Source organism: Malus domestica, chromosome 10, assembly GCF_042453785.1.
Source record: "Malus domestica chromosome 10, GDT2T_hap1".
In the NCBI taxonomy this organism is placed as follows: domain Eukaryota; kingdom Viridiplantae; phylum Streptophyta; class Magnoliopsida; order Rosales; family Rosaceae; genus Malus; species Malus domestica.
This window is the reverse complement of record NC_091670.1, coordinates 34,648,290-34,663,769: the sequence shown is the minus strand read 5'-3', so window position 1 is coordinate 34,663,769 and position 15,480 is coordinate 34,648,290. Positions and strand designations below refer to the sequence as shown.

At 35.2% G+C, this 15,480-nt stretch overlaps 1 protein-coding gene across 3 annotated transcripts; it reads right to left on the bottom strand.

Annotated features, from left to right (window-relative positions):
- Window positions 1-13,711: 13,711 nt before the first annotated feature.
- On the bottom strand, window positions 13,712-15,466 carry LOC103422294 (uncharacterized). Of its 3 annotated transcripts, none has more exons than XM_008360343.4 (2): window positions 15,255-15,466; window positions 13,712-14,716 (listed from the first exon to the last, which is right to left on the bottom strand). In XM_008360343.4, exon 2 carries the CDS (start codon window positions 14,604-14,606, stop codon window positions 13,962-13,964), a length of 645 nt encoding a protein of 214 aa, XP_008358565.1. In that variant the 5' UTR covers window positions 14,607-14,716; window positions 15,255-15,466; the 3' UTR covers window positions 13,712-13,961. The 3 variants fall into 3 exon arrangements, with proteins under 3 accessions (XP_008358565.1, XP_008358566.1, XP_008358567.1); XM_008360344.4 differs by having other exon boundaries at window positions 13,712-14,705; XM_008360345.4 differs by having other exon boundaries at window positions 13,712-14,705; window positions 15,260-15,345.
- Between the last annotated feature and the right edge of the window lie 14 nt (window positions 15,467-15,480).

The following is a 15,480-nucleotide window of genomic DNA, read 5'->3' as shown; positions in this document are numbered from 1 at the left end:
TGAAATCAAAGAAAAATATAGAACGAAATGATATAACTCATCATTTTAATTTTTGAAATTTAAAATCGATAGAAATAATCCTGAATTTGTACATCATCAATTATTTTGGTCATTCTGCGAAAATTTTTGTTTGTTAAATAAATACCAAAATGACAGAATCCCTTTAGTTTAATAAATAATAGACCAAAATAATTTGACAAAAATTGAAAGTATTTTTAACGGAATGATCAAAATTAATAATTGATGGTAGATAAAGACCACTTCTATTGATTTCAAATCTCAAAAATCAAATTGAAGAGTTATGTTAATCTAAGAAACCATTTTGAATAAAAAGCTAAAAAAATTATGAAGAAGAAAATTGATCGTCAAACTATTATCTATTAGTCAGCACAACACAATAATTAACCACTAGTACAAAAATGTATTAGCTTAAGCTTGCTTCCCCATCATATCAACAACCTCTCACTCTCACTCTCTCTCTAGAAATCTCAGATGCCAACCTCTATCAGACTACCACTATACAAAATACCCATTGCATCCTAATGAAAGATTACAAGCTCAACATATATATATATATATATATATTTTTTTTTTGCTTTTTCTTTTCTAGTGAGGAGTGGTGGTGTTTAGCCTGGGAGTAGAAGCTGAGTTTCCTGACGGGTTGGCCACAAACCTGGAGGAAAATGCACAGAACTTGAAGTAATCTTGGTCATCCAACAAGTTCCCACACCCACTGGCATCAAAGTTGAGAGAATAGCTCAGTGGATCATAGTGGGACTGCAATGAACTTTGCCTACTAGCTGCAGCCCTTACTCTTCTCCTATGTTTCCTAATTAGCTTCCTCACCAGTTTGGTTAGACAAGTGCAGTGGGATGATAAACCATTCATACACCTATTGGCGGCGGTTGTGGTGGTGGTGACATCTTCAGAACCACCGGTCTTGGTGGGGCAAGTGGTCTTTGGCCAAGAAATAAGCCACATCGTGGAAATATATATGTAACTTCTCTTTTTTTTTTTTCCGGAGAGATTTGAAGTGAGTGAATTGAAAATGATTACAGCAAATGGTCTGGCGATGGAAGTCAGTTTGGAATGTGTATATATAGGAAGTGGAGGGGTGAAGGAGGGAGGTGTTATCTCACCTTTAAAAGTAAAAAATAAGATAAATTAAGATTAAAAGTTGCACGCAATGCCAAATTTTGAATGCTTTTGTTTGTACTTCTCAATTAATAAAAAATGTATCATTCACATAACAGAAGGCCAATGTGAACCTTTTTAATTTGGTTTCAAACAGTATTTCTCGAGCACTACACCATATTAATCACAATTAAATTTTTATTCTAAAATTTATAAATTTTCTTGTTTTGTTAATTTAAAATAAATAATGAAATTTGAATACAGAATTTGTTATTTTTAAATTCTCACTCATAAAAAATGAGAAATATGCATATTTACATGAAATTTAAACTTCGAACTGAAAGTCCCAAATTTCTATGTTTTATGAATTCAAATAAAGAATTAGGGTTAACATTTTTTTTTTAGTATAAATGGAAAGTTCGTAAGTGTAAATCCGGTATGAGATTCATTTAACGAATACAATTAAATTGAGAGAATGCCTAAATCTATTGATTACAAATTTATTTATATAGAGTAACGTTTATTCTCATGAAAGATAGTAAACTCGACAATCTAATGACTACAACATGCTCATATAAAATGTGTTGCAGAGAACGTGTGTTAACTATATTTTGAGATTAAGGAGAAACTACCGTCCCTATGTTGAAACTGAGGGTTTGGCAGTGACGAGAACGACAGAACTTGTGAATGCATAAAAATTCTGTTGAAAATGAATTCTAATTGATTCATTGAATAAGATGGCGGAACGAATCAGAAATTTCTTTTAGCGTAAAAGCAAGGTTAACTTAATTAGATCACTAACCACATGATTAAGAGAAAAATGATTAAAGCAAGTGTAGGAAGTGACGCAGTAAGGCAGTGGCATCCCAATCTAATGTTTGTCAGAGACCAGAGAAATAATTTGACTGAAAAGACCCAAGTGGCCACCCTCGGTTGGTATAATATTCTTTGCATATGTCCCACACCTATCAACGAAACCGTCAACGATCAAAGATCTGAACTGTAATTTTATAATGTTAGCAGAAAAAAATAATTTATAATTATCAGAATTATATCTGTTTGATTTTACACAAAAGAACCATCTTTATCGGCTTTGTAGAACAAACTGTTATACATCTTCTCAATAGTTAACTACAATCCCATCGGGAGAAAGCCAGAAAAAAATAGATATTAACTTATTGATGTGTATGTAAAATACGCATTTAGCAACAGATGTTGCATGTAAATTTTTTCTCTCGTGGTTCCCATCTCATGAGCGCCCTCTCGTCATTCTCTTATCTCTTTTTTTGACCTCTTGTTATTGAATAATGGAAAAGAATACGTTACCAATTCATTAGATTCTCTGATTTTACCTTTGTTTATGGCAAATTATATTGCCTAATTAATGTTAAACTCAAATCTCTCTCTTCAAATATTACTACGAAGTTGAAAGTTGATGACTCAAAAATCCATGTCATTTACAAGTGTGTTTAGTTTTTAGTTTTGGGTAGACACCTAAAGGAACCGGATCTCTTCCGGATCCAAAAGAACTGATCAAATGATTCAGACTATTGAAATTTGATCAAACGATTACAAAACAGGGAATCCTCTAAAAATTATAATAATTATAGCTGTTAGATCAAATTTTAATGATCCGGATCATTTGATCCTTAAGCTCAGTTCCTTTAGATCCGGAGGGGATCCGGTACCACACCAAGATCCACATGTCAGAGGGCATGCACGTCAATGTGCATGTGTGTAAAGACTAAAGACCAAAGAAGATGGGTTACGAGAGAGAGAGAGAGAGAGAGAGAAGAGCCAGGGCGTCGTCGATCACGTGGTGACCCTGATCAGCTATCGGATTATACAGAAAAATAAAAGAGGAAAAAGTCTAAGAGCATGCAAAAGCTGCACATGGCCTCTTCCTTTATTCATGGGGTACTTTGATATTATATATATCTCAAAATTATCGGCCGTTTAGGCTCAACTTTGGCATTGGGCTGCTTCATACCGTTTCGATTAATTCCTCAACGTTTAAAATAAAAAAAGGCCAATTAGACTTGTTTAGGTGCCCAATTAAATCGCAACTGTCATTAAATATAAAATAGGTAACTTTTATTTTATTTTTTATTTTTTCAATAAATTATAAGAAACTTGTTGAATACTCATAAACTCTCATTATAAGTTTATTTCTCATGTTTTCAATATGTCTTTACTTTATAATCTATATGTTATTCTATTTTACGATTTATATATCACAATATAATTATCTATTTTTTGAAGTATAAGTAGATATTTATTTATATATAGATAATAAATTTAATTAAAATTTAAAAGACTAGGTGCAAGGTCTTTGCCCGCCGTTCGACTAGTGTCTAGCTCTTTTTAGAACATTGATATATATAGAGGTAGGATGACGCTCTTAACACATATTTTGATATTTAATTTGTAAGGTCTATTTCGTAATATATTTTAATGATCTGAACTATTTATATTTTAGTACACCATTTATAGATCATCCTTACAAAAAGTTAAACAAATTCAAAACCATAAGACATTCATTTGTGGTGAAAAAATAGACAAATACGGTTCTACAAAAAAACACCAAATTTAATCAAATGGTTATATGGTTTCAAAATAAACTTTATAAAAAATGTGTGTAAAAAAAACGTATCTCCAAATCATAATACCACGATATATATAATATATGTCCTCTGACTCTGTGTGTGTTTCTATGGGTCTAATGGTCTCCGCCGAACATTCATATATTGCACGGTCACATTTGCCTGCCGTTGTGCTCTTTTTTTAACGCAACCCTATTTCCCTGCCTTTCTCTGAGATCTGAGAGAGAACTCTGATCACTTGGCCACTAGGGCACAGTAAGATTTGTGTAGTATCAAATCTAAGTGTACTTTCTGACCTCTGTTATGGACCTTAATACCCGGGCATTGTGGTGTCCTGAGCATTTCTTAACCTAATAAGATTCTGAGATCAATAAGAATCATACTGCAAGAGTAGTGAATTGTGCAATGGGTTTGTAGGTCAAGTCCTAAGGAAAACTTATTAGGGTTTTTTGCACTCGAAGTTTTGTGTTCTTGACATTTACATTCTCAAATATGGCTTACAAAATTTTATATATAGTTATTTTGCATAGCAGTTAAGGTCATCTCCAACCGAAGGGTACAAAGGGTCAGAGAGCCGAAAATAGCCCAAAAACCGTCTCCAATTGAAGGCTAGGCCAAAGGGCTCGTGGGCCCCATTAGACAAAAAAGAGCCAAAGGGCCAACCGGCTAGCCCAACCCAACCAGCCCCAGGCTAGGATAGAAATTTGAATGCAACCGCTAGCTGACGTCAACTAGCCATTATACTTGAAATTCTTTTTTTTTTTTGGGCCACAATTTTTTTTTTAAATATTTAATTATAGGCCTAAATGTGATTTGTTCAAAGCTGTCCGTTGGGATGTGGCTTTTATAGGCATGTTTGGTTACTCAAATCTCTCCCACAGCCTATGTGGGACTCTCCCACCCACTTCCCTTTTTTTTCTTCTTATATACTCTAAATAAAACCTCTCACATTTGACTTGGAATGTATAAGTTGTATTTTTTAAATTTTAGTTAAGTTGTTGTAGTTTTAAATTTAAATAATAAATTATGTTTAGCCTTTTGGCCTTCGGTTGGAGATGGTTTTTTGTGACATGGCTAAAACGAGCCCTATGACCCGTTGGCTATCGATTGGAGATGGTTAGAAATATGGTCATGCACTGTTCATTAAAATATTAATTTCTTGGAAGGCCAGAGGGCTAAAACGAGACATCTGGTCAGCCTTTGGTTAGAGATGACCTAAGTACCCTTCGAAGATTAATTATTGATAATATATTGACAATTGTAGGTTTGTAATATCAACAACTGCTACAAAAATTTACTATCTATCGATGACATATCTACATTTTAACTGATCATAGAAATACTATACACAATATATATAAACTTAAGCACCAATCAATGAAATAAAAGTCCAGGCCGTACTCGTCGTTATTGTAGAATAACCTACCAACGGCTGAAGTTCTTGTTTTGTTAACTTTTACAGCAATTCTTTTGAATTTTTTACCTTCCGACGAATGATAACATTAATAGGTTAAATTATTAAATTTTAGAATGGAGAAAGATCGGTAAGGATTAAACTCGCGTCAAAGTGCATATGCATTATTACTTTTCGCCATTACAGTAAAACATCATATGCTATTACTAAGGATTTTTTCAAGTGGCTATATATGTGTAGGGCTTCACAAAGTTTATGTGGCCACGTGCGTGCGCACCCATATATATATACACATTGCTTAAGGGGATGGATCCCCATTTTTTCAAAAAAATTGGGACACGCTCCCCACCGTTAGATTTAACTTTAATGAAATTGTGTGGTTGAAATTAAAACACAGGCCACACAATCTCAATCACACAATTTCATTAAAGTTAAATCCAACGGTGAGGAGCGTGTCCCCATTTTTTTAGAAAAATGGGGATCCCTACCCTTAAGCAATCTGATATATATATATATATATATATATATATATGTATGTATGTATTTGGTAGGACCAAATTAATGGGAGTATACTAGTTATATAAACTATATGGAAAATTTCATAGATTCACATTCCAAGCCAGCCGACCACTATTGTGTAGGGTAATATATATTGACCCTTAATGAGAGGGTATATAGGTGCATCGTGCATGCCATACTGACCCTTCCCGATATAGATTTTTGCAATCCATCAACTGCTTCCAGGAGAAATTCAAATAATGTAAGAAACAAATTAGGTTGCTCATTGTCGATACCAAAATTAGGTTGACATTGTTTGATTTAACCAAATTCTCATTCTCTTTAGTGTAAAAAATATCGATGTATTTAAATTTTTTTGAATTTCCTTAAGGTTATGCAGCATTTTAATTTTAAAGTAAAGTTTTAGGTAAGATAATGATATCAGTTTTGTAAATAAGTTGATAGTTTACACAATCATGTTGCCCAATAGAGCAGTCTCCGTACAGAATATTTGTTTTATATCACTTTAACTAAGTGAATAAATACAATGCAAACAAAAACATATGGAGTAGGATTATTTTTCATTTTTTTTTCTCCCCTTCCCTTCCCTCCTATTTGAACAGTAACAGTTAACATTAATAAGTTAAATTATTAAATTTTAGAATGGAGAAGGATAGATAAGAATTAAACTCGTGCCAAAGTACATATATATTATTGCTTTTCGACATTACAGTAAAACATCATATGCTATTACTAAGGATTTTTTTCTAGTGGCTATATGTATGCCTAGGGCTTCACAAAGTTTATGTGGCCGCGCGCACCCATATATATATATATATATATATATATATATATTTATATTTATATTTGGTAGTACCAAATTCAAATGGGCTTATACTAGTTATATAAACTATATGGAAAATTTCATAGATTCACATTCCAAGCCAACCGACCACTATTGTGTAGGGTAATATATATTGACCCTCAGTGAGAGGGTATATAGGTGCATCGTGCATGCCATACTGACCCTTCCCGATATAGATTTTTGCAATCCATCAATTGCTTCCAGGAGAAATTCAAATAATGTAAGAAACAAATTAGGTTGTTCATTGTCGATACTAAAAGTAGGTTGACATTATGTGATTTAGCCAAACTTTCATTTTCTTTAGTATAAAAAATATCGATGTACTTAAAAATTTTGAATTTCCTTAAGGTTATGCAGCATTTTAATTTTAAAGTAAAGTTTTAGGTAAGATAATGATATCAGTTTTTTATATAAGTTGATAGTTTACACAAGGGGTGTGCTATCCACACACTCCATTTTACTTCTCACATATCCCTTGATAATTTCTGTCTGTTGATCTTATTCAATTCATCTGATCCGACGGTTGAAATTTAAAAAGGTGTGTGAGAAGTAAAATGGAATGTGTGGATATCACACTCCTTTACACAATCATGTTGCCCAATAGAGCAGTTCGCTGTACAGAATATTTGTTTTATATCACTTTAATTAAGTGAATAAATACAATGCAAACAAAAACATATGGAGTAGGATTATCTTTCCTCTTTTTTCCCTCCCCTCCTATTTGAATGGTAACGGTTAAGCCACGTCAACATCTTATATTAAATTTTTTTTTTTTTGAAGAATATATTAATTTTTTATAGCAAGAGAAAAACAAAATAAGAGACTGTAAGAAGAGGGGATGGAAGGAGATAGAAAAAGGAGGGGAGAGAATCTTAGTTCAAAACATCTCGGTTAAAATGTGATAGTTGCTGAAAAGCATGGTATAATAGGGACATTTTTTGTGCTCCATAGTATCGGATATTTTGAATATTTTAATCGTTATATTTTGATTTTTATATTTTTAAACCATGGTAATGTTATTTACATACTTATTTTTGCATTTCACATATCCTTGTTAATTTTAATTTTTGATATTTTTCAATTCATTCAATCTGACGGTAAAAAATTAAGAAGAGTATGAGAGATAAAAATAACCATGTCGATAGCACCATCATTTAAACAAAAATCTAACAGTTAAAACACTCTGAATACACTCCAAAGGCAATACCATGCAAGAGCCTAGCTAGACCATGGTATTAGGTTTCAAACCCATAGAAAATGCATCAATCAAACGTTCAAAACTGATGAGACCCAGCAGCAAAACAATAAGAGGCAGAATAGTATATGTATATGTGAGTGGGGACAGAGATATATTCTTCAACCTAAACAATCTCACTTTAGGACACAGTACATGAACATCGCCATCTATCTTGCTAGGCACTAGACCAGTAATATTAGTTAATGGGTTATTTCTAGGGTTTGTAAACCATGTTTATGAAAGATAATCATCCTAATTAACGGTTAAGTTCTTCAATATAATTGGATGCCGGTGGAAAACTTTGAAACCTATGCTGCTACGCAAATGCACATGTCTTGGTTTGAGTCGCACCTTGAAAAGTGAAAACAAAACAATCGAACCCCAACCCATCTCCCTAATTGACTGAAAACTATTAGTTAATGATTTAGGGTTCAATTCACTTGGAAGTAGGTTAGACCTTCTGCAAACATCCGTGCAACTGTGCAATGCATATTCATTGATCATGATATTATATAACTCCAATTCAATGAATTTGCTTGAATATGATCTTCAAACACAATGCATTGATCATGATATTAATCCCAATTAATCAAAGGAAAACTCATGACTCATCATGCGGTTTTGCTTAATCCAACTTCCGTTTTCCTACTGCTTGTTCAACATTTGGTTTGAATTTATTTTATTTAATATAATATCGATACCAAACCTTTCGTCACTTATAGCATTTGGATTAGTTTTATCAAGTGACGATGTTTAACCATATATAACTTTGTATGGTTTTGGGGACAATGAGATGAGTCATGTAGTAGTTAATTAATAGCACCATGTTCAAGGTAATCAAAGAAATACAATGTAAAACAGGGTGATGAATCATGAGTTTTCCTTTGATTAATTGGGATTAATAATTTGATATCATGAGCAATGCCTTGTGTTTGAAGATCATATTCAATCAAATTCATTGAACTGAATTGGACTAATATAATGATCAATGAATATGCATTGCATAGTTGCATGGATGTTTGTAGAAGGGTTAACCTATTTCCAAGTGAATTGAACCCTTAATAATTAGAAAGATAATTATCAAAATGCTCTCAAGGCATTCACATTTTATGCATGTGACTATATTTGGAGAAAATTTAGACGAAATGTGGTGTGACAACCCGTCCCAAATTTTATTATTTTATAAATCTTAAAATGTGAAATTTACGAGAATACCCTAGAGGCCAGGGTATTGATTTTCGTTGATCGTTAGTTCATGACGCGTATGAACTATTACCTTACCGTATTCCAAAAGTACGTTCGTAAGGATTGTTATTTATTATCTTATTCATTTCTTATTTTTATTTTTTATGTAAAGGGTTGTGGGAGAAAATAGAAGAAAAGAAAGGAAGAAAAGAAGGAAGGCTGCCTGATGGCAGTGGAGGAGATGGAGAGAAAAAAATGATGGGCGCTGCCCAATCAAGAAAGAAGGAGAGTGAGAGTGACGAATGGGGATAGGAGAGAGGAGAAGGTGACCAACCAGAGAAGGGGAAAGGAGGGAAAGGAGGGAGAAGAAAATGAAGAGAGAAACCGGGTCACCACCTTAACCCGTTTCTTTTTGTCTCAACCCGGTCAGAAATAATGGAATCCTTGGGTTCCGCTGGTCAAATTACGTCGGTTTAAGTTGAACCACCACTTGGGATGTACTCCATGAACCTCTCCTTATCACTTCCACCCCAAATTCGAAGAAATTGGACTCGAAATCATGAAGAATGGCACCGGTGGGTGCAACGGGTCACGTAGGCAATCAGCCATTTTCTAAGGTAATCACGTCAATCTTCACCACCATTAGGCTCCCCTAGAACCCTGGAACAAAGCCCAATCAGTTGTAGGGGTGGCAGATCATCGAGAAGGAAGAATCGAAGCACACCTACACTTAGGGTTCCGGCTGGTTTGAGCAAAATTGGAGCTCTTCCCTGCCAAATTAGACTTGTCCGTAGGTATAAAGTTTACTCTACTAATTGAGATCTTTATTCTTGTAAAATTTGGTAATTTTTTTAAATAGTTGGATTTTCCAGCAAGTCAGGGCGACCGACCGCCGTGGTGCGGCTGTGCGTGGCCAGGGGGCCATCGATGTTATTCTTAGGCTAATTATATGCCTTGAGTTTAGTTTTGGTAATTGTATGAAGTAGGTTGATTGTTAGAATCTAAATTCTCTATGTTACGTTAATAGGTCATTGTATGAATCGACGATTCGACCGTTGGATCGTCACCAAACTTTAGTATGTTATAGTTCGTAATATTTGAGGACCATAGGAACTTACGGATCGGGAATCCGATATACGGATATTCCCAAATTGGATTTGTAAGTTCATAAAATAAAAGGTTAACCGCCACTTGGTTTTAGCTATTAGCGGAGATCCGACCGTTGGATCGTAATAAGACTTTAGGATGTCGTTCTAGGAGTATAATGTATAATGTGGGTCTTTGGAAGTAACGAATCAGAAATCCGTGATGCAGACCTTTTGAATTGAATTACGTAGGGATGTGTTTTATGTAAATTATGTGTTTTATCGGTAAGAACTCTGAAACGTGATTTGATAATTGTTCTAGGCGACGATGGTTCGTGATGTCTCGATATGCGTGCTAGAGAGTCGTAGCACGGACCTCAGGTAAGTGGGTCTTTTCCCTTCTATCATATACATATATACATATATGATTGATAATTCCACAAACAGTTATAAATTGATTGCTGCATATAATTACTGTGAATGCTGTGAAGTACTAATGTGAACTACGTATGACTTGATCCCTGTTTAGGGTACGTAGGCAGTCTAATGAGACGTTAGATGTAGCCATACAATAATTGAGACAATAGCCTTGTTTAGGGAATTGAGCAGCGTGACAGACATTTGTGGAAAATATGAGATTTAACCTTATGATTTGGTGGTTAAATGTTGGTCATAAATCAATGTGTAAAGAATCAAGAATTTGAAGTAAGGAAGCGTAAGTAATGATAATTAATTAAACTAGTGTCTAGTTGGGCTTGTCACCGATAATTATTCCCGAAAATAAATAATTCGGGAGTAGGGCGTTAGTTTATGCATTTTTATGCCACTTTATATATATATATATATATATATATATATATATATGTATAATTGGAAATGCTATAACGTGGTTGAGTATTAAATTTCATCGTGGTTTATCTATATGTATATTACCTGCACACAATTATTATGAACGCTTTGAAGTACAAAGGTGAACGCAGGATACCCAGGTAAGTTCAGGTGAGTTTATGGTATTAGTTGAAATGATGAGGTTATGGTATGACTACATGTATGTTTAGGAAACTCCGACCTTGTCATGTAGGTTGCAATGATAGGCAACTCCGACACTGTCTTACAGGTTGCTCATGAATCGTATATGTGACAATAGATACAGTTAGAGCTCATAAACTTGCACCTTGGTGTTAGTGCTCTCGCCTGTGGCCAGGGTACAGTCCTTCACGTGATGTTCACCTCCCGCACCTTGCGCTTACCTTGGATCTAAGGTAGGTGCACAATCTTGTAGTACAAACCACTATAGGTGGTTCTGACTCGTAGGTGACTCGTGATTATTCGCACCGTATTCACGTGATCGTAGTACTTGAGCGTATTTATTTATACCCAGTCTTGTCGTATAGACCACTTTAAGTGGTTCCGACTCGTGTGCATGTATACTTATTAAGCTATGGATAAGTCGTACAGGTCACTAAAGGTGACTCCGACTTATGAGCTAGCATATATGATGAGATATATGATGAACTAGCATATATGATGAGATACGTGATGAGCTAGCATATATGATGAGATATGGATAAGTCGTACAGGTCACGTGAGGTGGCTCCGGCTAGCATGTTGATGAGCTATTAATTCAGCCGTACAGGCCACTATAGGTGGACCCGGCTAATATGCCATTTCATATTGATTTATTTCACCTGAGTACTTATTTTTTTTTGAGATATTTGACACGGTATAACTGTGAGACTATTATTTTGGTTATGGTATTGATTTATAGTCACGCCTTTTATTTTCCGGGAAATTATGCAGGTATTACGTTGAGGGGCTACTACCTTTGGTAGTTGGAATTGGTTTGAAAAGTTTTGTTTCACTCACTTACATTTTCTATTTTTGTACCCCTCCAGGTTCTAGCAGCAGAGTTCCGTATCGACAGGGATTCGTGGCACTTTTCGGTACAAATGTTTTCTTGTGATGGTATGATCATTGTATCACCTTACTGCACTATACCTATGCTTTGTATCACGTGTGAAATGGGTCCAGATCCGCTCACCGCGCACTCGTGTACTTAGGGACTTTTAGGTTTTAATTTATTCACATTTTATACATTATCACACTTTATGGCTTCGTCACCTTCCAGGTGTCGGCCAGCACAGCTCGATTCGGAGTCCTAGTGGACATCCCGGGTCGGGATGTGTCATGTGGAGAATAGACAACAAAGGGAAATTAGCTAAATAATTTAATTTGAGTCCTTATTATGTGAAAAAGAAATTTCGGGAAAGGTTTAAATTTGCTCGTTCCAATAAGTAAACATAAGATAGTTAACATAGTAACAAGTGATCTTCTACTACAATGGTGGAGATGAGTGTTGCTCTTATACCACAGTGTGGATTTGAACCATGTCGGCTCCTTCAGATAACATCTAATATAATAAATCTATCGTCTGACCAAAAAAAAAAATAGTTAACATATTTTATTAAAGTTTATAAGGGTTTATAGTTAATCTATCGTCTGACCCAAAAAAAAAAAAGTTAACATATTATATTAAAGTTTATAAGGGCTTATAGTTTTGAGATATTTTAAGTGTTTTAATTGCTAGATTGTTTTAAATAAAAAAATTAAAATTGAATAGCTAAAAGATCTGAAATATCTCATACTCTCTCAACAATTTTTTTATAGTTTATAAGTGAGGTGAATAAAGATATAGTATTTTGGTTTACCGCAGTGGCGAAAAAAAATGTCTCCACCGATTCTCTTTTTATAACATTTAACTATTTAACATTTGCATTCAAAGCACCCGTCTCATCGTAGTGACTAGTGAAGCATTAGCTCCTGTCTACCAAAGGTGAGTTACAGGGGATTTGCTGCCTGGTCGCAAACGTTTCAAAACCAACCTTCCTTGGCCTATATTCCATCATTGTTTAATTGTATACCAACATCAGTTCGTAGAGCAGACCAAGATTATAATGTAAAGCAAATCTATCATTTCACAGGTAAAGAATCTGGAGACGAAGCAACGTACTCTGCAGCAACGGTAAAATCCAAATGGAAGGACTCAACAACGTTAATTCTTTCGGAGAACAGTGAGAGATCCGACCTTGATCATGAAGACAGAAACATCGTTGGTATTTGTCCCAGTTGAGATGTGAAAATCTCTGAAGTCCAAGAACTAATATTACCCAGTTCTTCTCTTACTTTTTAGCTACAGCTATTCTGTATGGGTGATTATCTCCCCCTTGTGAAAGACAAAGTACAATTTTTTTTAGTTCATCATTTTCTTGTGTATATCTCAATTCCATTTAATAATTTAGATTTCTAATTATCTTGTTTTTGGTCAATAATTAGTTTTCAATCTCTAAGCATTAACATAAATCAAGCATTAGAAACTTAGAAGAGCCAAAGGTTGCTGATTTCAGCTTGGCAATGTGTAGCAAACCAGTACATCCATATTCAAAACACGTGAGTAAGCGCTATCAGGAGTTGAGGGAAGTGATTTCCGCACTCCACTTTTCTTCCAATGCACTCCTATCTTTTTATCTAGTTGTTGAATTGAACAAATCAAAGGAGGATTGAGCAAGCCGCGCATAAAGAAAAAAACGGAACAAGGGAAATAATTTCCCATTATTATAAACGCTATGAATCGCACGCACATGCTAACATATAAATGATTAATAATGAAGAAACTAAACAAAGGTCCAAGAATTATGGAAATCGGCCTTCATCTGCGGACCATTCTTAATCAAAATCTCAGCTTTACCAGAATAGATATCAATACAGTAAAGAAATCAATCGCGAGCAAATTTCTGAACATAAAACAGTTGGAGGAAATCTGAGATGTGATTCATAAGGATTGATAAAACTCCGAAAAGCTGGTTACCTGGTATTCCCAAGGAAACATTGACTAATCTCGCAATATCTCGAAGAGGAGTACATCTGGATCGTCTTTTTTATTTCATTCAAGAGAAACCTTTGCGCCAAGAGCTTTCAGCTTCTCTACCAGTTGTTCTCCATCTTCCTTTGACACTCCTGTCTTTAGCACCGCTGGCGCCTTCTCCACTAAATCCTTTGCTTCCTTGAGTCCTAAGTCGGTGAAGCTCCTTACCTCCTTGATCAGTTTTATTTTAGACGCTGCCTCAAATGACTCCAATTTCAATTCAAATACAGTCTTTTCTGGTTTCTTCTCCTCCTTAGCTGCTGACGGTCCCTTCATTGCCAATCCTAGTCCAGCAGCTCCTGGCTTCATAACTCCCACAACTGGCGGCTCCGTCATTCCCTTTTTTCTCATCAAAATGGAACCCAGCTCAGCAACTTCAACCAATGTGAGTGATGATATTTCATCTACGAGCCTAAAAACCCGATCAGTTGGAGGACTACGATGCTCTGTGGGATCAAATGTAGCAGGATCATAATCAGCAGGGAGTCTCCTCTGGTCAATCTCCACTTCTTCCTCCTCTTCCTCTTCTTGCCTTGCAGGTTGACCAAAGTTTCGACAAAACCCATTTAATCTACCAGAATTCAGTGCTCCAAGGGAAGAAATAAGGGGTCTTCTGCAGAACCCATTAGGCAAATGATTCCGTAATCTTAAGATCAAACTCATCTTTTCAAGGTTTGCACAAGAGCCGGTTCCCCAACAAATGGAAATCAACCTATGACGAACCCATTTCACTTCTCACAATCGCTTATCTGGATCCGGAATCTGCACAAAACCTATCATATGCATTTGTTAATGTAAATAGAGGAACGTTAAAGCTAGCCAAACAAGAAGGCTTGAATCAATACACTTTCGGTAACAAATAAGAACCATCATCCCTCTACTTGCACATCATTTCCTATCGAAAAAATATATCTCCGCCTACTCATTGTAAATTTCTATCATTGGGAGGTAACAATATCCAAATTTTCTCGGTTTCTGAGGGTTGAGCGAAATTTGAATCCCCGAATTCCATCCAAATGATTCCGAGATTGGTTTTGTGTTTCAGGGGTATGTTTATTCACAAGATTCAGACTTTGTCAACAATCAAAAGCAGAACAGACAGGAAGCAAGAAATCATTAAAGTTTGATATTTTCCGATCCCATTTTCTCAGCAACCAAACAGAAGGTAAACAAAACTAACAAACAAAGAAGAGCCATATTTCGGAACTCGATGGAAATTCAATTAGGCAAACAAATATACAACATTTCTGATTCACAAGTCCAAAATCAATCATTAGACAGAGAGAGGAGAGAGAGAGAGAGAGAGAGTACCTTACGAGTTCTGAGCTTGTGGAAGCTTGAGGTAGAACCCTAGAGAGACTGAGCGACTTAGCGAGAAAGAACTCAAAAGAAGGGTTTTTGTTTTATGATTTTTAAAAGAACAAAGAAAATGGGAAAAAACCAATTTACCACCGGTTTAAACCGGAACGAAAGACCCGACCCAATTTGTGAACACGTGCTTCCTATTCACTAATCACTATTCAGCCTTTGGTTGTTT

Bases quoted from the DNA above. Each gene is read 5' to 3' on its own strand.
- LOC103422294 (XM_008360343.4), bottom strand. From the start codon at position 14,606: ATGAGTTTGATCTTAAGATTACGGAATCATTTGCCTAATGGGTTCTGC.